General features: G+C 42.5%; 1 protein-coding gene and 1 long non-coding RNA gene across 2 annotated transcripts; one reads left to right on the top strand and one right to left on the bottom strand.

Moving 5' to 3' along the window:
• The first annotated feature begins 219 nt into the window (after positions 1-219).
• On the top strand, positions 220-15,404 carry abcc4 (ATP binding cassette subfamily C member 4 (PEL blood group)). The gene is made up of 31 exons (XM_068719278.1): positions 220-449; positions 939-1,049; positions 2,565-2,685; positions 2,913-3,137; positions 3,320-3,409; positions 4,393-4,556; positions 4,737-4,862; positions 5,409-5,658; positions 5,960-6,067; positions 6,201-6,290; positions 6,382-6,573; positions 8,429-8,523; positions 8,858-8,944; positions 9,498-9,594; positions 10,104-10,289; positions 10,427-10,564; positions 10,649-10,686; positions 10,765-10,871; positions 10,970-11,116; positions 11,339-11,418; positions 11,571-11,721; positions 11,814-11,933; positions 12,027-12,137; positions 12,237-12,337; positions 12,623-12,814; positions 12,903-13,058; positions 13,395-13,484; positions 13,568-13,740; positions 13,869-13,974; positions 14,376-14,510; positions 14,601-15,404. Exons 1-31 carry the CDS (start codon positions 379-381, stop codon positions 14,676-14,678), a joined length of 3,936 nt encoding a protein of 1,311 aa, XP_068575379.1. The 5' UTR covers positions 220-378; the 3' UTR covers positions 14,679-15,404.
• A 91-nt stretch (positions 15,405-15,495) lies between these two features.
• LOC137878847 (uncharacterized) lies at positions 15,496-26,511 on the bottom strand. The gene is made up of 5 exons (XR_011103659.1): positions 26,334-26,511; positions 25,502-25,548; positions 23,452-23,602; positions 17,829-17,890; positions 15,496-15,619 (listed from the first exon to the last, which is right to left on the bottom strand). It is a non-coding gene; the product is annotated as an uncharacterized lncRNA (long non-coding RNA).
• Positions 26,512-27,539: the final 1,028 nt, after the last annotated feature.

Genomic DNA, 27,539 nt, shown 5'->3' with positions numbered 1-27,539 from the left:
TTCCAAATAAATCAAGGTAAACATGACTCAAATTAGTTTTTGATGAAAACCCAGCCAAATGTACAGGTTGGAATTCTAAAGCCAGTCGCGTGAACGCGGAGGAGGAAATAGAGGCAAACGCGTGGGCTGAACATTATCTTTCAGCCAATCAAGAGTCTCCGGGGCGGGGCCCTTCCCACATTTTTTTTAATTTTCTTTACGAGTCCTGGTACCGTTACCTCTTGTGCTTATAAGAACCACGTAACACGGCGCGGAGCCCTTAGGCCGACAGAAATGTGACACGAGAGCGGAGAGAAGTTACGCCACGCAGCCCGGAGCGACCGTTTTGAAAAGGGGAGAAAGTTGAAAGGGAAACCACCTTGCGAGCGCGGGTCCACCATGGAAGAAGTCAGGAAGTCCAAGACTAACCCGGCAGCTACGGCGAACGTTTTGTCCACGGTGTTTTTCTGGTAGGTCGACAGAGCGCCCCGGATGGTAACCGCAGCTAGCTTCTGTTAGCGGGCTATTTAAAAAAGAAGAAGCGTAACTCCGGTGTTGCAAAATATTTGGTCTTCGTTGAACTCAGTGTCATGAGCGTATGAGTAAGTCGTTATTAACTGGAAAGTGGTGAGTTAGTGGGTTCCTGTCAGCTGCTTTTGTTAAGAAGAAATGGTCACGTGTCCTCTCACTGTAAAATACATGGAACACATTGGTTGCTGTTGACATACTCGTTATAGAAGCCGGTTAACTGCTTGTATTGCTGTCCTCCTCATGTATCACCCGTAATATTTGAAGAACTTGAAGTGACATTGAAGTGTTCATTCATGGCTGCAAGTGCATTTTAATGTTTTGAAACACTGTAGAATTAAGAAACAAAGAGATGAATTTGATGCTCTGTGCTCATCTCTGTCCGACTCCAAATTCTCCCCCCGTGACTCCTCTGATCGTTTCTCCGACAGGTGGCTCAATCCATTGTTTCGCATCGGATACAAACGCAAGCTGGAGGAAGATGACATGTACGAAGTGCTCCCGGAGGACAGGTCGGAGAGACTGGGACAGGAACTGCAGAGGTAGAGAGGTCTTCCAAAATCATCTTCGGGCATGTAATCTATTACCGTAGTACACTGTCACAAGTTTGCAACTTAGCATCTGCACAGGATTCACATCACAGGCATCTTATCTAAACGATAGAAAAGTAGACGTCTTGGGTTAAAGGTGCCACCGCTTGCTTTGGTTATGAATGCTCACGTTCAAAAGAAATGTTTGATTCCTTGTGACTAGAAATACCTAAATGACAGTTTGTGAAGTCTACAAGTATGATATTATCGGTTAAAATGAACAGCTCAAACCCAGAGCTGTTTAAAGGGACAAACCGCTTAGTCGTCGCGTGATTCACACAGACTCCAGATAGTTCCAGGAAGTGCTTGGCGGTCAATGCGAACAGAGGGACAGAACTCAGTTTTGGGGTTATTGGGAGTCACTAAACGCATTGATTTACAATATTTATAAAGCAAACCCAGACGTGTATGTAGTTACTTCAATAGGTTTAAAAAACAATTCTCGTCGTCACGCTGAACCCTAAAACATCCACTGCTCCAATTCTAGGTGTAGCCTTCATCTAGAATCTGTCACTGTCGACATGTATCCGACATATACACCTATACACTGTACAGTAGCTAGACATGTATACATGCAACTGCACATAGTTATTCAAGGATTCAGGGATCATTTATTGTCATTATGCAACACGGCGACGCTCAACGAAATTCAGTTGTAGCCTGAACGGACTTTTAAAGCACGTTAGCGATTTTGCATAATTGCGCTCTATTGCATTAGAATTAGATTAATCATTCGTTGCAGGTTGCAATAACGGCCGTTTTCGACCGCGAGTCGCACATTTCCAACATTATCAGGCGGCCGCCGTACACGGTTCACATTGTAATGTTTAACTTCAGCAACAATATGTAAAACAGGTTAATGATTCAATGTATAAACTTAACCTCTATTTCGTAAAACCTCGTGTTTTACAACACGCGCAGTTTGGGTCCAGCTTCTGAACACAAGCCCCTCCTCCTCCAGACGAAAACCCGCGTAAACTGCGAGACACTGGTTGTGTCAAATTTTGAAGTAAAAGTAATCCTTCTGGTCTGTTGTTTAGTCTAGAAATGGGCCGCACGGGACCCAGATTTAGAATTTGACACGGAGCTCTTCATTGCTTGGTTGTTTCACGGTCTTGTATTCTAGCAAGTAATCTAACATCTCATCGCCGGCCGTTTAATTGACAGTGAAATCTGAATTTATCGGTCAACAAACGGGCGTAAAGTCCCGCCCTCGAGGACCGCCAGCTCTGTTAGTCATGTATCTTTGTCAGTTGGTCTGTATTCATGCACTGTGTGAATCAAGCTGTTCAAAAATAATCTTGTGTCAACACCGGCGGTTTCCAGTGAATTAAATGCAATCTGTCCGTAGAGCTTTGGTGTGTTATTGTGTGTGTATCAAAGCATGGTAGAGCTTCTTCCTCTGTGCCATAGAGCAATATGTATGACACAATAAGCATCAAATAACATGGCGTCTTTATACGGCAGATACTGGGATCTTGAGCTCCAGAAGTCGACCAAAGAGCTGCGCGCGCCTAGTCTCTCAAAGTGCATCGTTCAGTCCTACTGGAAACCATATGCAGTGCTGGGATTCTTTACGCTCCTTGAAGTAAGTGTTAGTAAATTATTTTAGATGCAATTACTTTGTATGAAAGCTGGAAAAATCTAGCTTTACAAGCAGTAGAAGTTAATCAGCTATAAAACTGTGTGTTCGTATGTTCAGCAGCCATTCTATTGGTTTGTCAGCAGCATATTCAACCCAAAACTAATGAAACTAATATTTAAATGTGCATATCCTGTGTAACCTTGTAATAAGTGTGTCACGACGCTCATCAGGAGGTCATCAAAGTGATCCAGCCCGTCGTCTTGGGGCAGATGATCCTGTACTTTGAGAATTACGACCCGCAGAACATGACGGCCCTGTACGAGGCGCTCGGCTACGCCGCCGCCATGTCTTTGTGCACCATCGGCCTGGCCCTGCTCCACCACCTCTACTTCTACCACGTCCAGAGGACGGGCATGAAGATCCGAGTGGCCATGTGTCACATGATCTACAACAAGGTCAGTGGGTGGGGACGACTTGCTTGTGCATCTTAAAGGAGAACAAAACAGCTCTGATCGTCATTGAACGCTGCTCATTTCAAAGTTGCAGATCTGTGCAGCGTTTAGCTCCGGTAGAATGGACGCCGTTTGTGATTCCTCACTAATGAGTCCTGTCTTTTTTCTTTTTTTTTTTTTCCTAGGCTCTGCATCTCAGCAGTTCAGCCATGGGAAAGACCACCACGGGCCAGATCGTCAACCTCCTTTCCAACGACGTCAACAAGTTTGATGACGTATGTGAAATTTAAGCTCTTAGAGGGGAGAAAGCAGAAGGGTTGCTATTTTTGCCGCAAGGTCAGTTTTAGACTTCAGCCCTCCACCTTTGCCATGAGAATCAAACGAGTCTGCGAGCTCATGCCGTGTTTGCTTTGGCGGATGCATTTTGGGATTTGGTCTGGCGACGTTAGATAGCTGCTTCATCGGAAAGGTCCACGTCACCTGCAGCCATCTGGGTTGTTTTTCTAAAAGGACTTAACGGCACTCCTCTGTACGGTCACACCAATTCAATAAATGTGTCTGATGTATTATGAGCTGCTTCGAGCCAAAACTACATAATATCATCATAGCATTTTAAATGACCTTCCCCAAGCACTCATTTTTACTGAATAGAGCTTAAACGCATCATGCTGTAACTCAGTTTGCTGTTCCCAATGAGACGTCACCAGATGATGTAGTTGCTGTATCAACACCACGTGTCATCCTTTTTAAAATATCCTACTGCCGTGAGTGAACTCGAGCACCACGTGTTTGACCTCATTTAGCAGGTATCCGCTTATGAAATCTTGAGTTGTAGATGCAGTTACAGCTGCAGGGTGAGTTTGTTCGGTGGGTGTGACATCGTGTTTGTGGTTAGAGTCTCACGGCAGCACTGCATTCCCTCCAAAACACACTTCTGTCTCAGCGGAAGGCTCCGAGGCTTTGTGGCACCAAACCCGCTTTGTCTCGTTGGAGCGTTGCGTTTGGTTTTAATTAGTGAGTCAGAGGCCGCTGTTAAAGCTGTGCTTTCTTGAGGGCTTTTAGTTTCTTGCCATTGTTCTCTTTATTGAACCCTGTCACGCTCTCATGCAGGTTTTAGGCTTTTGAAAAGTAACCCCTCCTGTAACACTGGTCAGAGACAAGCACACGCGTGACCCGCGTGATCACTGACGTAGTTCCGTCCTGTTCTTGCACGTTTTTTTCTTTCTTCTCCTCATTCACAGTGAGTTGTCCACAACAGGTGACTATCTTCCTGCACTACCTGTGGGTGGGGCCCCTCCAGGCAGCGGCGGTCGTGGGCCTGCTGTGGCTGGAGATCGGCCCGTCGTGCTTGGCGGGCATGGGGGTCCTCATGTTCCTGATGCCTGTGCAGACCATGTTTGGAAAGCTCTTCTCCAAGTTCAGGTAACACACACACACACACACACACACACAATCCAGACATTCAGTCAAGCTGAGACCTGCATGTACAGCTGGTACAGAATTATGGTCGTCACACACAAGCTAATTTTGAAAGTTGGCCAACGTCTCTTGTGTTTTCCAGCAGCGTTTAAGCAAACGTCCACTCTCTACTGTCCTTCACAGGAGTGAGACGGCTGTCCTCACTGACGACAGAATCCGCATAATGAACGAGGTGGTGTCTGGAATGCGGATCATTAAGATGTACGCCTGGGAGAAGCCCTTCGCCGCTCTGGTCTCCGAGGTCAGAAGGTAAGAACGTCACGGGATTCTCAGGATCTTTTTAGATCAAAGGAAGTGTTTAAAGAGGCGCTGGCTCACTCATCGAATCTGATTAATTTATCTTTTTTTGGCTAGATGTGTGATAGTGAAGTTTGAGGTCTTGCCACCAGCTCTCAATGCCACTAGTTGCAGTAAATGTTGTTATTAGCAACAAGCAACAGGCTTGTTGTACAGTGGTAGAAACCCTGAGTACTGTGCCTTTTCTCATTGGATTGAGTGCGTTAAACATGATTAGTATTGTTGGTGATTCAGTTTGGACACGTGGTATTTTGTTTTCATTTGCAACGCTGCCTATGATTCAGGTTGTGCACCGGTGGCATGCTGTTTTGTGTGCCAGATGAAAACAGGGAGTGTTTGTGTCAGACAGGTTTTTTTGGGGCCCGCCAAAATAAAGTAAATCCTCAGTAGATTCATACGCTAACAAATAGATTAATTATGAGGTGATTTCAAGGGTTCCGCCCCCCCCACCCCGACGCTCCCTATAGGTGATTGTTGGAACTCTCTGTACCCTCTCAGGAAGGAGATCTCCAAGATCATGAAGAGCTCGTACCTGCGAGGCCTCAACATGGCCTCCTTCTTCTGCGCCAGCAAGATCATCGTCTTCGTCACCTTCACCCTCTACGTCCTCCTGGGGAACACCATCACCGCCAGCCGCGTGTTTGTGACGGTGTCGCTGTACACCGCCGTGCGGCTCACCGTCACGCTCTTCTTCCCGAATGCCATCGAGAAGCTGTACGAGGCCCGGGTCAGCATCCGCAGGATTCAGGTGCGACGCTTTTAGCACGGTGTTCAAGATCTCGCCGTGTCTATGTGATATCTGCTGATCTCTTATCATTTAATCCCAGCGCTGCTGACCTCACATGACTCTAATCTGAAGGTCCACCTTTCAAGTCACAATCTTCTGTTTTTCATAAAGATACAGTTAATTGTAAACCAGCTAAACTTGCACTTATGAAACATAATGATTTACCCCACCGCTGCAGAAAAGACCTCCCTAACCCTGAGAACCTGGCACTGACTCTATTCTGTGGTTTAATTTTGATTTCTTTATTATTTTTATGGTCAAGGAGTTCCTGATTCTGGAGGAGATCGTAAAAAGCAAAGCTGAACTGCCACATGATGAGAAGGGGGACGCCTCAGTGGAGATCCAGGACCTGGTCTGCTACTGGGACAAGGTCAGATACCGCTGGCTCACTGGCGTCCACACTGGGAACGCCCCGAGCTAATGCAGCAGATAAACCTAGAACAGTGAAACAGCATAGACACCTGATTCATGCTTTAGTGTTTCAATGTTTTGAACCCCTGCAGAGTCTGGACGCTCCATCTCTGCAGAACCTCTCCCTCAGTCTGAAGGACAACCAGTTGTTGGCTGTGATCGGACCGGTGGGAGCTGGAAAGGTCAGATATCTGCTCGCGTCGTCGTTTAAATAAGCAGCTCGGGTAGTTTGTGTGCGCGTTCCGTGTCTTACCTTCTCTCGCGTTCATCCAGTCGTCGCTGCTGAGCACCATCCTCGGAGAGCTGCCCAACGAAAAGGGGGTGCTGCGGGTGAAAGGTCAGCTGACGTACGCCGCCCAGCAGCCCTGGGTGTTCCCCGGAACCATCCGCAGCAACATCCTGTTTGGGAAAGAGCTCAACCGCCAGATGTACGAGAGAGTCATCCGAGCCTGCGCTCTGAAGAGGGTGAGCTTTCGTTTGATGGATACCTCCGATTACACGGATCTGCAGTACACAAAGTACTTGTTCCAATTAGATAAAGGATTGAGAGCACAAAACCGACCCCACAATGGCTCTGAGAAACAAGCTGCCTAGGTGCCGTTCATTCATTCATTCATTCATTCATTCATCCATTCATTCATTCGTGACCTGTCAAAAATGATCCTCAGGCAGCAGTGTTATGTTTTAGCCTTGAAGCAAACTATTTCAGTGACAGGGTTGTACACAAAGGCTGGGGCTTGGAGTTAGCATGGTCCCAGCTGATTAGATTTCCCAAGCGTCCATAGGCCCATAAGACCAGAGGTTGACCTATGATTCACTCTGTAACCTGGCGAGAGGAAAGGCTACCAGTTAATGAATCACTTATAACTGGACTGAATCTAGACTATCCATATAAAAGCTCACCTCTGACACAGAGCAAACACACTCATTATCTTTGATTGTAGTATTGTCTGACACACACACACACACACTTGCACTTGTGTCTTTGTGAGGACACTCCTTGACCATAATGTATTCCCTAACCCTTTACTCTAACCTTAACCACCACGACTAAATGTCTAACCCTGATCCTTACCCTAACCTCAACCTGGAAACCAACTCTGTCCAAAAGTGAGGACAAGCCAAAAATATTCTCAAAACATGTCCTTAATCTATCGGTCCTCACAAAGACAGCTGAACAAGAACACACACACACACACTTACTTCTTCTAATTGAAGCTTATCTAGACATCTTTTTATACGCTGTACATGTTGAGCCGGTGTTAAAGTGAGAACAGTATGCTGACTCACTGTGTGTTAAGTAACTCTGTTATTGTCAGCCTGTGTAATTTGAAACGGTAAACTTGAGGAGATTGTGTGTGTGTGTGTGTGTGTGTGTGTGTGTGTGTGTGTGTGTGTGTGTGTGTGTGTGTGTGTGTGTGTGTGTGTGTGTGTGTGTGGGTGGGTGGGTGGGTGGGTGGGTGGGTGGGTGGGTGGGTGGATCTGAACTGTAGAAACCTGCTTTCTTGGCCCTGAATCAGATTTGTATTATTTCTTATCTTTATTTTCATGACACAGGCAGCGCTGTGGCAAAACTCCCGACATGTCTACTGGTATTGAGCTCAACTTAAACTAATGCTTATTTCATTATAGAAGTAAAGGTTTAATGGTATTGTCTAGGAAATCTCAAATTGGGAAAAATATCCGTCACGATATCGGTCAACAATATCAACATTTTCTGATGTACATTTTTTCCGCACCAATCCAAAACCCAAAGATATCTAGTTTACAGAGATACAAAGCAGGACATATGCTCATTTTCAGGTTCATATGTGAACAAGTTTACATGCTTTAATGTTAAAAAAGCACACTGTACACCCGTAAACACCTCTGCCCGTCTTTAACCAAAAAAGGTTCTAATCATGTGAAGAGATCCCGTGAGTGACGGATCTCAAAGCGCTCTTAACTCGGGAGCCTTTTGTGTGAGCTACCGTACTGTAATGTGTGTGTTAGCCGACATTATAAACCCATTTGCACACGCTTGATAAGATAAAAATACAAATGTGAATGCTCAACGCCTGTGATATGCGCACTGTTCTCTTTGCTGCGTGACTTCATCAGGCTCAGCCCACTTATACAGAACATTTTGTTGTTTAAATATGTGCTGCTAAAGATCTTGCCATTAGCAGATCTAGTAATGTATAACACGGTGCCCAAAAACTCGATGTTACAAGATTTCATTTGAACGCATCATGATGGCATTATATGTAGAAGGCGTCATACAAGTTCATTGTGATCCCTGTCCTGTGTTGGTGTTACTGACGGTGTTCTGTTGGTGCAGGACCTGGAGCTGCTCCCGGACGGAGACCTGACTCTGATCGGGGACCGAGGAGCCACGCTCAGCGGGGGACAGAAGGCTCGCGTCAACCTGGCGAGGTCAGAGGACGGTCCAGATACCTGACTCGTACTCTATGTGACGGTCTCAGAAAAAGTCATGAGGACTTGTATATTTTATATATTTTATATTTTTTATTGGCACTAAGCACTTTTATTGGACATCGTCATGAAAGCGGTTCAGAGCAGCTTCTATAGAAGATTTAATACCACATGGGTCAGCTTGTTTTCGTGGAAAGCTCAAGAGGTTAGTGCAGAGGAAACGGAAAAATAGAATTCCCATAAAAACAAACAGAAGTACCCGGAGAGAGAAGTGTTTCAGATGAAGCTAGCATAACAGCTGGTGTGGTTGTTCCTGCTGTGTGTGTGTTTTCAGGGCGGTGTACCAGGACGCAGACATCTACCTCCTGGACGACCCTCTGAGCGCCGTGGACGCCGAGGTCGGGAGACACCTCTTTGAAAAGTGAGCGACGGTTAAGGTCTCATGTTTCCCGTATTAGAGCAGCGGGAGAAGGTTTCGACGCGCTGTTGCACCACAGCACAGGGGCTTTACCAAACAGGAAGATACCGGAGCGCTGTGGTCCACACCCTCCGGGGGGAGAGCTTCAAAGCTGGAACGGAAAGCCGTCAGTGTTGGATCTCAGCAGGAGAAAGTTCCCGTTTAAGAAACCTGCATTATTCAATAAATAATGCAGCCCTTTTACTGGGTTTTAGAGCACGTTGCTTTGCAACAAAAGAAAAAAAGATGAATAAAGTGTTTGAAACGCTAGAACTAAAGCCGAGCCAGGAAGCGGTGCAGTGCCGCTTGAGTCAGAAAGACAATTGAAGTCGGCCCCACTCTTCCTGTTGGACTCTTACCACAGTCCCACTGACGGCATGTAGCAGCTAGAATAAAGAACGGGCCAACGCAGATCCAGTACCTTTTGGGTTTGTTTCTCCATCTCTTCATTAGACACACAGTGTTAAAGGTCAGTGCTGAATCCTGACCCTTTCCCTGCTCCATGTCCATCAATCAGGTGCATCTGTGGCCTCCTGAGGAACAAGCCTCGGATCCTGGTCACCCACCAGCTGCAGTACCTGAAGTCAGCCGACCAGATTCTGGTGCTCAAGGAGGTTGGTGTTCATACGGAGTAGAAGAGTCCCTCTGTACTCACACGGTGACATGCAGCCTGTCAGCCTGGACAGTTTTACTCTCCAGAGGCCCTGATGATGTCAGCGTAGGGGAGGACAGACTACGCTTTTGAATTCATTACTATAACGCTAAAGCTCTATACATAGCTATACAGAAATTATACAGAAAACAAAAATGGTATCAGCTTGATGAGCATCATGGCCGCACATCTACTGTTAGGACCGACTTAAGAACTTCAGCCTCACTGGTGCTGTTTGTAGAGGAGCATTACAGCCCGATGAGGTCACCGGATACCGACTGTTACTGTTTAAGACGTCAGCATCTTCGTGGGATGACATGTTTTACCATAAACTTGTCAAAGTGTGTGTTTATGTGTTGGCAGTGGTGATGTAAACGGCCACAGATGTGCAGAGTATCCTAAGTGTGTGTGTGTGTGTGTCTCTGTCTGTCTGTCTGTCTCTCTGTCTCTCTGTCTCTCTGTCTGTCTCAGGGTCACATGGTGGCAAAGGGGACGTATACGGAGCTGCAGCAGTCCGGACTGGACTTCACCTCCCTGCTGAAGGAGGAGGAGGAGGAGCAGCCTCCTCCTCAAGACCTCCTGATCAGGACTAGAACTCTGTCCCAGAACTCGCAGACCTCCTCCATCCAGTCGGTCAAAGACGGAGACCAGCTACCGGTTTGTTCTTCATCTTTTTATGTGGCCCACGCCGTCGGCGTCGGTAAGCTCGGTGTGTGACGTTGGGGAAGAATACTAAATACTGCTGAAGTGTCGTGCGGTTTGGATCAGGAGTTAATCCGCTGCTGTCCACACAGGCAGAGACGGTGCAGACAGTAGCAGAGGAGGTTAGCTCTCAGGGAAACATTGGACTGGGTCTGTACGTCAAATACCTGAAAGCTGGAGCCAACGTCGTGGTTCTGCTCATCGTCATGCTGATGAACCTCCTGGCTCAGGTACGTTCATTTCACTGTTTCTTGTTCTACGGTTCAGTGAGGACGTAATAGTTTAACTCCTGCCTGTTGGTGTTCATCCTCCAGGTATCGTACATCATGCAGGACTGGTGGCTGGCTTACTGGTAAGAATCTACTGAACGTTAATCATCAGCGCTGCTTTCGCTCTTCTGATGTAACTTGGTAACATCTTGACTGATCAGGGCTGACGAGCAAGAGAAGCTGAGCGATAACAACAGCACCGTCATCCAAAACGGACTGAACGTCACCGCAGAGCTCAACACCAACTTCTACCTGGGTGTTTATGGAGGTAATCTGACAGCACCTGTTGTACTGTGTGTTGTACTGTGTGTACTTTGTGCTATTTCAGAGGCGTAAAGGAGAGCATTCTGCCGTTTGTCTCTACAGGCTTGACCGTTGCCGTCATCATTTTCGGCTTCCTCAGGAATATGATCCTGTTCCATGTACTGGTGAAAAGCACACAGTCTCTGCACAAACGCATGTTCTCGTCTATACTCGGGACACCGGTGCGCTTCTTTGACATCAACCCGATCGGTAAGTTCAAACATTCCAGCTAGCTAATCTCCTTCAATAACTCATTACAAACGACTCTGATCGGTCCAACTGCTTCTCCAGGAACGCCGTTTGTTTTTGTATATATTGTACGCATCGTGATGTCATTTTTGACAGCGTGGTTCCTCCAAGAATCATTATTGGAGCAGATGTTATCCAAAAGTTATAATTCCATCATACATTCTCTATATTCTCTCACCTCAGGAAGAGTCTTGAACCGGTTCTCAAAGGACATGGGCCAGCTGGATTCTAACTTGCCGTGGACTTTTGTGGACTTCATTCAGGTGAGGAGGAACATGACAGAATGGTTGGGTTCTTTTTGATTATTTCGTGGAAGAAAAGGACAATAAAACAGAATCAACATTGCTTTATTAATCATGTATACAAAGTCTTTTTAAACCAGCGTTAGTAACACTTGTGTTTTGTCTCTGAGCAGGTGTTCCTGCAGATTGTCGGGACCATCTGTGTGGCAGTGTCCGTGATCCCCTGGATCCTCATCCCAGTTCTCCCCCTCCTCCTTGTCTTCCTCTACCTGCGTCGCTACTTCCTGCAGACCTCCAGAAACATCAAACGCCTCGAGTCCACCAGTGAGTGTCCAACACAGACGTCATAATGTGTGGACCGTTGAAGGGAGGCGTTCGACCGCAAGGTGTTGATTCTAGCTCGATCTCTCCTGCAGCTCGGAGTCCGGTGTTCTCCCACCTGTCGTCGTCTCTTCAGGGCCTGTGGACGATCCGAGCTTTTGGAGAAGAGGAGAGGTTCCAGAAAGCCTTTGACGCCCATCAGGACCTGCACTCAGGTTCTCCTCAGTTCTCCTTTAGATGTACCGTTGTTAAATATCAAGCGTTTGAGTTTGTCCTGTGTTGATGATGTATTTCCTTCTCCTGAACAGAGGCCTGGTTCCTGTTCCTGGTCACCTCTCGCTGGTTCGCCGTCCGTCTTGACGGCATGTGCTCCATCTTTGTCACCATCACCACCTTTGGCTGCCTGCTGCTCAGAGACCGTAAGGAAGACTTTGTACTGCCGTCCACCACGAAGTCAGAAATGTTTAAATACTCCATTGTTTGCTAAAAGGCTGTGAAGTAAAACCTGGTTCTGTTAGAGCTGGACGCCGGCTCCGTGGGTCTGGCTTTGACCTACTCCGTCACACTGATGGGAATGTTCCAGTGGGGTGTCAGGCAGAGTGCAGAGGTGGAGAACATGGTAAGATACTCCTTCTGTCTTTGACTTTATTTACAACTTGTATTTTTAGCTGAAGGATTTATGTAATTAATTCATGTGAGTTGGCCATTGCTGTCTCACTAATGTGCATAAACATGTCATTTGTCCTTAATCACACATTCATTTACTGTCTGTTATGTGTGGTTCATCTCTAGATTTATTTGCACGATATATATATACACACACACACACACACACACACACACACACACACACACACAATGAAATGAATGTGGCCGTGCTGTAATGTATATTTACGCTCTCCAGATGACGTCAGTGGAGAGAGTGGTGGAGTACACTGAACTGGAGAGTGAAGCACCCTGGGAAACCCAGAAGCGCCCTCCTCCCGACTGGCCCAAGAAAGGCCTGGTGAAGTTTGACCAGGTCAGCTTCTCCTACAGCGGCGACGGACCGAAGGTTCTGCATAACATGACGGCAATATTCCGGCCCAAAGAGAAGGTTGGACATCTTATGTTTTGTCTCCAGAGGACACCATGTTGAAGCCAAGCTGTTCTACTAAACCAGGCTCTTGTTTCCTGTGTGTCAGGTTGGCATTGTGGGTAGAACAGGTGCTGGGAAAAGCTCCCTGGTCTCGGCTCTGTTCCGCCTGGCGGAGCCTCAGGGGAAGATCTACATCGACGGGGTTCTGACCTCTGAGATCGGCCTCCACGACCTGCGCCAGAAGATGTCCATCATTCCTCAGGCAAACATCCGCCGACCTCCTCCTGTTGTCATAGAAATAGAACGGACATTCCCACTTAACAAGTGCTGGATTCTCTAATGGTGGCGTGTGTGCTCGTTGTACCGCCTGTCCTTTTTTATAGTGAAACCAGCAATAACAATAGATAAGTATGTGATTGGTGCAACGGATCATTGAAGAGGTGGGATTTCTACAAGTCTCTTAAAGGGCCAGTGTGACATTAAGCGTTGAGGTTCCAAACAACTGAAACTTCTCCTGTGTGAGAAGTGTAAGGAGAAAACAAACACTTTACTAACATGAATAGTTTAAAATAACCAAGAGTTTAACTCTGTTCCCCAGGACCCGGTGCTGTTTACAGGCTCCATGAGGAAGAACTTGGACCCTTTCAACCAGCACAGTGATGAAGACCTGTGGAAGGCTCTGGAGGAGGTAAGCATCCACTCGGCTCACTAGAGTTGGGTTTCTAGCTCTCGTTGTCGCGTCAGACAGACACTCGCTTGTGTTCCCCTCAGGTGCAGCTGAAGTCCGTGGTGGAGGAGCTGCCGGGGAAGTTGGAGACGGTTCTGGCCGAGTCGGGCTCCAACTTCAGCGTGGGCCAGAGGCAGCTGGTGTGTCTGGCCAGAGCCGTCCTGAGGAAGAACCGCATCCTGGTGATCGACGAGGCCACGGCCAACGTGGACCCGAGGTACTGCTGAGACAAACCTATTGCACACAAGATACAAATGCATCTCAGTTCAGGGATTTAGCAGGTTTTCAAGCTGGAAGAGTCCCATGTGATTCCATTGGATGATTTCTTTTACCTCGTTTCTGCAGGACAGATGAGCTAATCCAGAAAACCATACGGGACAAGTTCAGCGAATGCACCGTGCTCACTATCGCTCATCGCCTCAACACCATCGTAGACAGCGACAGGATACTGGTGAGTCAGAGTAACATGTCAATATATTTCTATTTTAGACTGACAGCTGTTCCTGGCACATTTTTTTGTCCACCCTGTTGATAAAGCAATGCTTTTCAAAACCATCACAACTACATTCTTCAATACTGGCGGCAGACATCTCATATGATCAAAACCATCTGACCCGTAAACACACCATGTGGTGAGAGTGTGTAGATTGCAGCCGCTCTAACTTGCCTGTAGATGAACTGTTGCTCTGATGGTGGGTGCTTTCAGTGATGACCTACACAGACCTGAAACAAAATGGCATATTTTGTAAATCCAACTTAAGTTGGTAAAATTGTTTCACTTGATGGACAAAAGGTAGGCTCTGGGATGCTTTTAACTGAATGAAGATACAACAAATGTGATTTTGTCTCCAGGTTCTAGATGCAGGGAGAATTCATGCCTATGATGAGCCTTACACGCTGCTGCAAGATCCAGATGGGATCTTCTACAAAATGGTGCAGCAGACTGGCAAGCAGGAGGCCGCAGCTCTACTAGAGGTAGCCAAACAGGTGAGTTTCAACCTTTTTTTATACACCTTTTAAAATGTGAGGCACTTCTATCTTAAGCCAATCATACTTTTGTGAACAATGTCTTTTCAGGCGTACGACAGCAGGAACCGTTCTAACATACCAAACGGACATTCGGACACTGAAGTTATGTTTGAGACCGCTCTCTGAGCTCGGGGAGTCTCTGCTTTGCCAGAAGACCTAAAAAGTGCCTGGACTCATACCACTCACTCCCACTCACCCACCCACCCACATCCACTCCAGTAGGTGAGGAGACGGCGTCTGAAGAGGCCTCACTGTGGCCTTGAATGGCTCAGCCAAATATATGCTGTTGTTTCCTACAAGCAGAGAGTGTTTGGAAATCACTGTTGAAGTGGATCACTATTTATTTTGTATGCTTCATATTTATCTTATGTTAACAAATTGCCTTGGAGAAATTTCTTTTAAATGGCCGCAATATCCTTACAAAAGTGTAAGTGCCTTATTTCCTGTTGGTATCACTTTGTACATTACAATTTAACCAGTAGTAGCACTTGTTTCTATCCAAAGCTGCCTTGTTCCTAAATACAGGTGGCCTTGTTGCACAGGATTAATGATCACTAAATGTAAGAAAATAAAAGTCTGTTTTTTACGTTGATGTCTTGTTCCAGCCTTTCAAGCTTTACATTTCCTTTTTATACTGTTCACTATGCCGATTGAAAGTTTACAGGTCAGGTGACAATCAGAACACAGCTGCTACAACTGAGACTGAGTGTTCATTTCTGTTCAAATTATTTAACACTTAGTTGCTGTTTCAACTGTCAATCTGTTCATTTGTTATGTAAAATGCTGTATAAACATGTACAAATCATAATGTCAGCAACTGTTTTAACCTGAATAAAATACTGAGATAAAACTAAACAATCTGTGTCAATGATTTACAAAACCATATTGTGACAGTTTGCATTACAATTGAAAGAAAAGCACAATTTTTTACATGTACCTGAAATGTCACAATTGACTCTGGATTTCCAGGACAGCAGATCACATCTGGCTGCATCTGTTGCACCCTCTTGGTTTTGCAGCAAGATGAAGGGACAGTCTAACTCCTCGATGGTACCACTGTCCAGAACCTTAAAGAGCAAATGCCAAAAAACACTGATATTTGCCAATAATAATAATATTGTTTTATGATTTTTTTCGACATGCTATACTATGACCTTTTTGACTGTTTTCGACATGCTATAGTCCCCATCATAACGGAGGCATTATCAGTCCCAAAAACAGTCATAAAATGTCATGCATGCATGTCGAAAACAGTCATAGTAGCATGTCGAAAACAGTCATAGTAGCATGTCGAAAACGGTCCTAGTATCTCCTGTTGAAAACAGTCATAGTAGCATGTCGAAAACAGTCCTAGTATAGCCTGTTGAAAACAGTCATAGTAGCATGTCGAAAACAGTCAGTATAGCATGTCGAAAACAGTCATAGTAGCATGTCGAAAACAGTCATAGTAGCATGTCGAAAATGGTCATAGTATAGCATGTTGAAAACAGTCATAGTAGCATGTCGAAAACGGTCATAGTAGCATGTCGAAAACAGTCATAGTAGCATGTCGAAAACAGTCAGTATAGCATGTCAAAAACAGTCATAGTAGCATGTCGAAAACAGTCATAGTAGCATGTCGAAAACGGTCATAGTAGCATGTCGAAAATGGTCATAGTATAGCATGTCGAAAACGGTCATAGTAGCATGTCGAAAACGGTCATAGTAGCATGTCGAAAACGGTCCTAGTATAGCATGTCGAAAACAGTCATAGCATGTCGAAAACAGTCATAGTAGCATGTCGAAAACCGTCATAGTAGCATGTCGAAAACGGTCTTAGTATAGCCTGTTGAAAACAGTCATAGTAGCATGTCGAAAACAGTCATAGTAGCATGTCGAAAACGGTCCTAGTATAGCCTGTCGAAAACAGTCATAGTAGCATGTCGAAAACAGTCATAGTAGCATGTCGAAAACAGTCATAGTATAGCATGTCGAAAACAGTCATAGTAGCATGTCGAAAACAGTCATATTATAGCATGTTGAAAACAGTGAAAACACAGACTTACATTAGTCATTTAGCAGACACTTTTATCCAAAGCGACTTACAATTCAGTATCTATCTATACACTGTAGGCACAGCTATGGGAGCAATTTTGGGGTTAAGTGTCTTGCTCAAGGACACATTGACATGAGACAAGCAGAGCAGGAACCAGGGATCGAACCGCCAACTCTCTGATTGATAGGAGGCCCTGCTCTCCACTTATCCACCTCATAGTATAGTAAGTCACAAGCCTTTTGTTTATGAAACCGACACAGGCACTTCTTTGTGTTGGGAACAAACCTATCGTGCCACCAATGCATAAACATAGAGACATGTTCTCTTTCTATGTATATACATATATATACATATATATATGTATATATGTATATATATATGTATATATGTATATATATATGTGTATATATATGTATATATGTATATATATATATATATATATATGTATATATGTATATATGTATATATGTATATATATATGTATATATGTATATATGTATATATATATATATGTATGTGTGTGTGTGTGTGTGTGTGTGTGTGTGTGTGTGTGTGTGTGAACCTTGAGGGACTAGAAGCGAGTTAATGAATGTGTATTTATTCTGTTTGTCTCTCTGTGTGGATCTGATTTGATACCTGATGAAAGGTGGAGGCAGAATGTGTATTTGCTTAAAAAAATGTTGGAGTGTTAGCTCTGATTATTCATGCAGTTATGTTGTTGTTGATCTGAATGGATGAAATTACTGCATTCAAAGTGCTCTTTTGGGGTGTAACACAACTTGCTAATGGGTATTTATGAATGAATTAAATATAATGGAAAAGTCATCTTTCATGCATACATGAAATTTGAGAAACGGGCTTAAAATGATGGCAAGCATGAAAGCAAAGTGTGCTACCAATACGAGCTCTAACTGTGAAATCTGAAGAGGAATTGTTTCATGTCGAACTCCTTTAACGTTTTAAATCCTTTAACGTTTTAAATTCAACAGGGGACAAAACCAGAGGAAGCCAGATTCTGCCAATGGGGGCCAACTTCCAATAGAGGGTAGAGGACCCTCTACCATCTTCTCTTATCTGACTCTGTTTTAGTTCATATGATCTCAGACTCTTTAAGTCGGCAGAGTAAACTGAAGAAACATTTGTGTCATTTATAACAGTAAAGATACATGAATAAACCAAAACCCAATAATAACTGGAGGATAACTTCTGTTTTAGATCGTGGTTCAGAGTCTGGACTTCACCTCTCAGCTTGTCTGCTGGTCCAATAGCGACATCTTGTGGCCTCTTCCGGCATCGAGAGAGTCTGAGGAAGTGAAAGTAAAAACGGAGAAGGGAACTTACATTGTGCATGAATGAGGCTGTTTGTTTTGGACCTGCTGAAAAAAGTGAAAAACAGTCATAGTATAGCATGTCGAAAAAAGTCAAAAAACGGGCATAGTATATTATGTCAAAAACAGTCGTAGTATAGCCTGTCGAAAGAAGTCACATGCCTTTTGTTTATGAAACCGACACAGGCACTTCTTTGTGTTGGGAACAAACCTATCGTGCCACCAATGCACAAACATAGAGACATGTTCTCTTTGTGGATTTGACTTATTAATTTTGAGTGTTGGACGTCAACAAGCACTGCACCTCATATTAATCAAACCAAAAGACACGCACCTCAGGTCTTCTGTCAGCTATTTGATCAGAAAGGATACTCTACTGTTTGGCAGAGCTTTGCACGTTAAAATGTCACTGTATCGCACAAGGATTGAACCCATATACCCAGGTCTTTTGATCCTGGGTGTGACAGAGTCGATAGCTCGGTATGATGATCGCTTGGTTGAAAGGCTGGAATTTTCAGGTTCGATCCTTATCGCGTTCAGACTGTTTTGAGGCCCGACATGGAATCACAAAGTCAAAAACGTCTAGAGACATAACTCAAGTCTCAGGGCAGATGTGTTCGGTGTTAGAAGAGTGGTTAGGAGTAGGAGGCAAGAAGTTGTGGCTTTGTGTGTTTTAAAGGTCTGATAACCAAACAAGAAGTCAAATACACCAAGAAACCTTTCATCTGCGTTGGGTCAATTAGCTCAAGGTAATGGCCGACTGGCTAGAGCCCTGAAGGTTGCATATTCGGTCCTTATAAATGAAGATGGGTTTTGAGGATTGACGCGCAATTGCAGAGTCAAATACGACAACAACAAACAAATGATGTGTGTGGCGTCAATTAGCTCAGGTCGATGGAGGAAGGGCTGGAGTCTGGGAGATTGCGGGTTCGATCCTTATAAGTACTGAAAGGTTTTGAGGTTTGACATGCAATCGCAGAGTCAAATACGACCAAAAACAATTGAAGAGTGTGGCGTGGAATAGCTCAGGTCGATGGAGGAAGGGCTGGACTCTCGGAGATTGGGAGTTCGATCCTTATAAGTACCGAAAGGTTTTGAGGTTTGACATGCAATCGCAGAGTTAAATACACGAAGAAAAGAGTGCAGTATGCGAAAGAGACCGGTAGCGTAGTGGTGGCGTTCGTGGGTCAGCAAGCGTAGGCAACCTGCAGCCATGGACTAAGTGGGTTCGAATCCCACGCGTCTATCTAAGTCTCTAGTGCGCCACCGCGGAGGTGGTGGTGGGGGCATAGTCCCCACCTGTGGTTTCGGAGAGATGTAGCCAGGGGGTTATGGGAAAGTAGATGATGACTGGCTAAAATTTAACTAACTTTACTTGCTTAAGTTACTTAAGCTACCTACTTATGCTACTTACTTATGCTACCTACTTAAGTTACTTATGCTACTTACTTAAGCTACTTAAGTTACTTATGCTACCTACTTAAGTTACTTATACTACTTATGCTACTTATACTACTTATGCTACTTACTTAAGTTACTTATGCTACTTACTTAAGTTACTTATGCTACTTACTTAAGCTACTTAAGTTACTTATGCTACCTACTTAAGTTACTTATGCTACTTACTTTACTTACTTATGCTACTTATGCTACTTACTTAAGTTACTTATGCTACTTACTTAAGCTACTTAAGTTACTTATGCTACCTACTTAAGTTACTTATGCTACTTATACTACTTATGCTACTTATACTACTTATGCTACTTACTTAAGTTACTTATGCTACTTACTTAAGTTACTTATGCTACTTATGCTACTTACTTAAGCTACTTAAGTTACTTATGCTACCTACTTAAGTTACTTATGCTACTTACTTTACTTACTTATGCTACTTATGCTACTTACTTAAGTTACTTATGCTACTTACTTAAGCTACTTAAGTTACTTATGCTACCTACTTAAGTTACTTATGCTACTTACTTTACTTACTTATGCTACTTATGCTACTTACTTAAGTTACTTGTGCTACTTTACTTTTTCAGACAATAAAAGACTTCCATAATGTCTTAATGACAATTGTCTGGCTTGGGATGTGAACCAGTGACCTGGTGCATGAGCCAACAACTTCTTTTGCCACCCTTGTATCTGGCAGAGCCATCAGCTCCAACCAAGTGCTATGTTCTTTGGCCGTATTTGTCTTTCCCGGCTGAGACATTTCACGCAAAAACCGCACCGCATAAGTTTCGAACCAGCAACCTCCTGTTAACCAACCACTCCTCTATCTCCCCACACTATCGACGACCACAGCACACTTTCAACTTTCTGGGCGGAATTGTCTTTCATGCTGAGGGATTTCACCCAAAACACACTGCAAAAGCAACCGCGCTGCACCAGGATCGAACCCACAACCACCCGTCTCCCAACCACTCCTCTAGCTCCCCACACTATCGGCAGAGACACACAGATGCCTGTTCTCCGGGCGTATTTGTCTTCCCCGCTGAGGTGCAGTTATTTTCTTGGTCCAAATCCCAAAATGACAAATACGCAAAGATATGAGAAGCCTCATATGTGTACTTGCATTGGTGGCGCAGGAGGTTTGTTCACGACACGAAAGGGCCCCGTGTCTGGTTCAAGACCTGCTCGGTACTGAGGCATGTGCAACCGTAAATAAAACAGGAATAGATGCTAAAATAGGAATAGATGCCAAAATAGAAATAGATGCTAAAATAGGAATAGATGCCAAAATAGAAATAGATGCTAAAATAGAAGTAGATGCTAAAATAGAAATAGATGCTAAAATAGTTGTGTGAATAAGGTAAAATACCAATATACTATGTAAACACATACATAAACCATGGAATGAAAGATAGTTAAGGAAGTAATATGTCAAAAAGTAAATGAATGACACTTTATTTTATAAATATTTTTTAAAATAAAATTATAATAATATAATAAATAAATTTAAATAAAAAATATATTTATAAAATAACAAATGTCATTCATTTAGTCGATAGTTGATGTCTTTCATCAACTATCTTTAATTCCATGGTTTATGTATGTGTTTACATAGTATATTGGTTGTACGCAATCATACGCGTGACTTTGCCTTTAGGGTTATTGATGTTATTGTTATTTACCTTATTAACACAACTATCCCACGCGTCTATCCCACTCTCTATTGCGCCACCGTGGAGGTGGTGGTGGGGGCATTGTCCCCACCTGTGGTTTCGGAGAGATGTAGCCAGGGGGTTATGGGAAAGTAGATGATGACCGGCTAAAATTTAACTTTATTTTAAAGTATGGAAGTTAAGTTTGAACTAATCATCATTAGTTAAAGGCTAATGATGATTAGCCTTTAACTTACTTAACTTAAAAAACGTAAAAAAGCCAAATAATTTACAATATGCCTTAAAAATTTCAATTTTATTTAAAGAATATATTTATAAAATAAAAAATGTCAATTGTTTTGGACATATTACCTTTTATATTTATTGTCTTACATTATATGGTTCACGTATATGGTTACATAGTACATTGGTTGTGCGCATGCATATGCTCTTGACTTTTCTTTTGTTTGCCTTTAGGGTTATTGTTATTTACCTTATCCACGCAGCTATTTTTGCACCTATTCCTATTTTAGCATCTATTGATATTTTGGCATCTATTCCTAATAAAAAATGTCATACTTTTTTAAAAAAGCCAAAGAATTTACAATATGCCTTAAAAAATTTCAATTTTATTTAAAAAATATATTTATAAAATAAAAAATGTCATACTTTTTTTGGGACATATCACCTTTTCTATTTACTTCCTTAATTATCTGTCATTCCATGGTTTAAGTATGTGTTTACATAGTATATTGGTTGTACGTATGCATACGCTCATGACCTGTGTTTTGTTTGCTTTTATTGTTATTTACACAGCTATTTATTCTGTTTACGCAACTATTTTAGCATCTATTTGTATTTTAGTATCTATTCCTATTTTATTTACGGTTGCACATGCCTCGGTACCGAGCAGGTCTTGAACCAGACACGGGGCCCTTTCGTGTCGTGAACAAACCTCCTGCGCCACCAATGCAAGTACACATATGAGGCTTCTCTTTGCGTATTTGACCTTTTCATTTTGGGATTTGGACCAAAAATTAACTGAACCCCGTAGGGTTTGAACACACAACCTCAGGTCTTTCAATCCACGTCATATCTCTTTGAGCTGTTTCACCTTCGACATTTTCATAGTTTCTTAGACCTTTTGACTCCTCCACATGGGGCATTGGACTTCAAAATTCACTGGACCGCATAAAAAGTCAGTATAGAATGCAATTAAAAAACTCTTAAAAAGTAATAATATAATACTCCATCAAAAAGGTAACAAATTCAGAGTATATCATACCATGAAAATGAAAATATTAAGTAGTGAACTAAAATGTCAACGCTCGTAAGGATCGAACTGACAACTTTGCAGTTTCTAACCAATCTCACATCTCTATGAGCCGTTTGTTCTGAGATGGATGTCTGCTATTTGGTAGAGCTTTTGTTTCCTTAACTAAGAGTGTTGGTCTTAAAAAGACTGCAATGATTGAGCAGATGTCATCTAACCATCACTCTGAAAAAAGTAAATGTAAAAAGTAAAAGTGTCGAAAAAAATATGCCGTAAAAAAGCCAAATAATTTACAAAAAAAAAAAAAATCGACAGAAAATATATGTTTCAAATCCCACGCCTCTTACTCATGGGTCTTATAAATCCTGTAGAAATAATTATACCCATATCATTAGATTTACAAAAAAGAAATATTACAGTGAAACATTTATTAAGTGCTCAAAAGATATAAAAAACACATGGAAAGTAATAAATCAGGTGCTGCAAACAGAAAGGACTGCCCAAGAGCTTCCTTCAGTCCTTTTGGATGGTGACATTTCTCTTGACAATTTGATATCGCTCAAAAATGTAATGAATTCTTTGTAAATATTGGTCATGAATTAGCTAATAATATACCGGCTTGTCATGGGAATCCACTGGATTTTATTCCAACAAATGTCCCTATTATCTCTTCAACAAATAAGTGATATGATTGATGATCTCAAAATATCGTTGGCTGATTCTTGTCAAACAGGTGAAACAGTCAATAATGAGCCACTTGTTCACATCTTCACCTTGTCTTTGAAAACAGGTGTTGTGCCAGAAGTTGCCAAAGTTATTAATTTGTTTAAAGCAGAAAACCCATGCTGTTTTAACTTCATGTTTCTTTTTGTTTGGATGAATTTCAACTTTGAAAATAAAGAAATCAACAAACTTTGTTTGTGTTTCTCAAAACTACATACACTACTACTACACACACGTTTTAAGCTATACTATGACTTTTTTTGACAAACTATACCATGACTTTTTTTTAATGACATACTATACTATGATTATAGTATATCAATACTATGACTTTTTTTCGACATGCTATAGTATGATTTTTTTACCACTTCTTCATGACATACCATACATACTGGAACAATCATCAAAATATCACAACATTATGTAGTTTTACCGGCGTTTCCTTGCCCTGAGCTCGTCCAGCTTCATCTACTCGTCTTGGAGGCTGAGCAGCATCTGATCGGCTTCTCTGTGCTTCTCAAGGGGCTCGTCCAGCGTCTTCTGGAAGACAGAGACGCGTCTTCTGGAAGACAGAGATGCGTCTTCTGGAAGACAGAGACGCAAGAAACACTCATTACAGACAATCATTCATATTTTCATATCATCGTTCTGTAGTTCTTCTCGAGGCGTGTAGAGTTCATAACAAACTATACTGTACTATGACATACTACACTACGAATTTTTTTACACACTAACTTTTTAATGACATGCTATACTACGACTTTTTAGACATTTTACACTATGACTTTTAATAACAGCCTATATCATTTGTGTTTATTAACAAATTGCAGTGTTACACTCATGTTTGATGTTGTATTAATGAATAAGGTTATAATTATGGTCATATGGTTGACATAAAAAGTCTAACCATCATCTAACCACAAGTGTGGAAGGAGCAAACCCTTTCACTATCTATTTTAATGAATGAACTTATATTTCTACTTCATGACTAAAACAACATGACACACAGTGCATGCAAAGTATACTTTGATGATACAACACTGCAACTCTGATGCTCCACAACACTGCAGCAGTAACCCAAGTGGAAAACCAGGAAAATAATACATCTTAAAATGATGTATGATAAAATGTCTCGGCACTGTTTTAGTCTCGGCACTGTATGCTTGCAACTGTCATTTACAGCCAATATTCAACGCTGCTCAGAGCTTTACGAATGCTCATTCTGCACGCTGTGTGTTCATAATGTGAATTAACCTCCCATGATGCACACTGATTTCCCATCTTTGTCTTAACTTGAGGACGTGTTCTGTGTTATTTAAAGTTGTAATTATAACATGACACGCTGTGCTGAACCACTACCGTCTCTGCTTCTACAGTGATTCTAGTGACGTTCACACAACTTTTTCCACAACCTAAAAATGCTTTTTGATATGTGACAGCTAAAACTGTTATGATGAAGTAAATGGTTTATGTAAAAGGACTGCAACTAACAATTGCCGTTATCAATTTAGCTGTCAATTAAAGCCCCACGAAACCCTTTCCCAGAGTTTCAAGAAGCGTCTTTAAAATGCCATTAAGTCCAAATAACAGTCTGAGATTCAATTCACAATGACTTTAGTGGCTTGAATCCTACTGGGAGTGATATAGAAGAGAGTGACACTTTGGGTGCATCAATAAATGACAATGTACAGCATACAGAGTCATTGCAGCGTTTTCATCACGGTGACCACTTGACATTTCTAAGACTTATTCAACGGAAGCTTCCCTAAAGGCAACAATTTCTCCTTTGTTAGAAGTCAGGTATCAAAGTCTAAAAGTTACCAACTTCATAATTCTGCTGCTTGATGAGCAAATGCTGAGTACAGCCTTTCAAGGCAGCAATAGACATTTAAGCTTTGAGTATTAGCACCAAAACCGTTCAAGCATTTGCATGAACAGGTTTTTTTATTTTCTTCCTCTCAGACACTGAGTCTAACACCAGCTAAGCTTGTCTCACATTACTGCAGTTATCACAAACAACATGAAGTGGGCTTCACCAGAAAACTCAGAAATACGTAAAGCAAACACACACTTCCAACTTACACTGGCACAAATGAACAACAGGTGGCGAACGTGCACAAATAAAGAGGAGTAATAATTGCTAAAGCCCCGGTCGCTCAAAGCTGCCCCATCCTGCCCCTGAAAATGTGAGGAATTTTCAATATTTTTAAGCAATATTATCTCCAGCGGCTATATCAGAAAATGCTGTTTTCACCCTCGTAAAACTGAGAAAAGCAGGTAATCTCCAGATGTGTATCATACTAAAGTGAATATCTTTGGGTTCTGGACTGACAAAACAAGACATTCAAACAAGACGCCAATTCGGACTTTCAGAAACTGAGATGGACATTTTTCTATATTTTATGACATAGACCAAATATGAGAAAATAAATCACAGACTAATCAATAATGTCACTGTGGGGGATCAAGTGGACATGAGTTACCTTTTGGTGTTCCTCTGGGAAGCTGCCTCGGTCCTCTGTGGAAGCTCCTACAATGAAAAACAAACAACATTTTGCTTAATCTAGTCATTGCACACATTCAGATCTAAACTAATGGTGGTTCAATGCTTTGATGTGATTAACATGCGTCACAGAAGTGATCTCATTTATACAGAACACCATTAGAGACATTTAGAAAACACAATCGACAGATGCTTTGGTTTACTGTTTCTATGCCGTCAGCTGGGAACCAACTAGTTCAGCTAGTATGAAGAATATCACTTTATTCAATCCATCTTGGAGACACTAGGTAAATGTTAAATGTCAAAATGATAAACAAAAGGCTACATGTTATTTCTATTGCACTGATTTGATGGACAAACAGGCTAAAGCAGTGAAAGATGGAGGGCCTCAGTATAAAGCCTGTCCAGTATATATATATATATATATATATATATATATATATATATATATATATATATATATATATATATATATAACTACACTGTACATCAATTATTAATATATGATGCAATTTATGATAAGTCATTGATTCTTCCTATTCATTCAGTTAAAGTTGTGAAGCCTATGGAAATACTGTGTAATGAAACGTCACTCCGACGACTCATCCGTCTCACACACCTGGACGTCACCAGCTAATTAAAACATCAATTAAACCTGAAACCCAACAGCCACGGGACGACCTGCTACAGCGTCAATATAATGTTCTGTTCACTGAAAGTACTTGTTTTTGCCACCGACAGTCTGAAATTGTTGTTAAGTCTACGACAACATGAGTGAAAGGACCACACAGAGAAATATAACTGTTCCTTACCCTTCCCGGAAACTGAATATCCTCGTGCACCGGCTCAAATACATGCGGGCGGAATGTAAAGACCTCCAACATGTTGTCCGCTCGTGTAAATATTCTTCCGGGACGTTTAAAATCTCTTAAAATAACAATAATCTAAAATATTCTGTAAACAAACAAACTGTTTGGGCGCAACTCGCGTCACCATCATGGCCGTTTCCGAACAGACCCACGCGCGTGTTCCCATAGTCCCGCCCTGCTGTGCTGTGATTGGCTAGCACTGGCTCGCTCCTACAGTGGTGTGATTGGCGGATCGCGCGGCGATCGCAATGTGCGTTCTTGCTCCGATAAGAGCGCGTGTGCTTATATTTAACACAGGTTACTGAAAAAGAAGAAAGAGAGTTGTCTGGCTATCCTGCGAATGTGCTTTCTGACAAAGTTCTCCATTAGGGAAGTACTCAATAATTCTTCAAACATCAAGTTATTCCCGATTCATTCCTCACTCACTTCTGAATTAAATAATCATTTACTAATAATCTGCTACTCTATAAAAGCTACTCATTAACTAATGGTTCACCAGCAGGTCGTTCCTCGTTCATCTCAATTCATCACAATTTATAGGTTTCAGATGGGAAAAAAAAGATTTCAACTGGGGGGCGATTTATAAAAGGTTTGTGTGATTTCTATCACGACGGAATGATGTCCCCGCTCACCATAATGGCTCCTCCCAGCATGCCTTGCAAGGGATTGAGTCAGCTGAGCTGCAGGGAGGACTATGTCCAGCAGATGGCAGCATTGCACTTTGAATTTCCTGAGGTGGCCCCTTTTCTCTCTGCATCTTTTAATTAGAGGACAGAAGCAGCCTCAAATGCAATATGGCGACTCTTTATTCTGATTATCATAAGGTGATATGATCTCACTTGCTGTTATTTTTGATTTATCCAACTAAGACTTTGAAACAGCGGTGAACTGTCATAAGCCAGCTGTATCCACGGTCAAATCGATACTCAAGCTCACCACACACACACACACACACATCAATATGATTATAAAATAATAATTAATTAAAGATTAAGGCGCTCTTGCAGGAAGTAGCAGTAAATTGAAGGGCTTGGAAAGTGATTAGTGATCCATGACTTGCATCTTCCACAGGCAATTATGCCGTGCTGAACCATGAGTTCAGAATTACTCCAAAACTGGGTTAACAGCTTAACTTACTTAACTTAATTT

Source organism: Cebidichthys violaceus, unplaced genomic scaffold (assembly GCF_023349555.1).
Source record: "Cebidichthys violaceus isolate CVI_PGR_0920_01 unplaced genomic scaffold, fCebVio1.0.p SCAF_24, whole genome shotgun sequence".
NCBI lineage: Eukaryota > Metazoa > Chordata > Actinopteri > Perciformes > Stichaeidae > Cebidichthys > Cebidichthys violaceus.
Note: the sequence above shows the minus strand (reverse complement) of the source record. Positions and strands in the feature narration are given on the sequence as shown.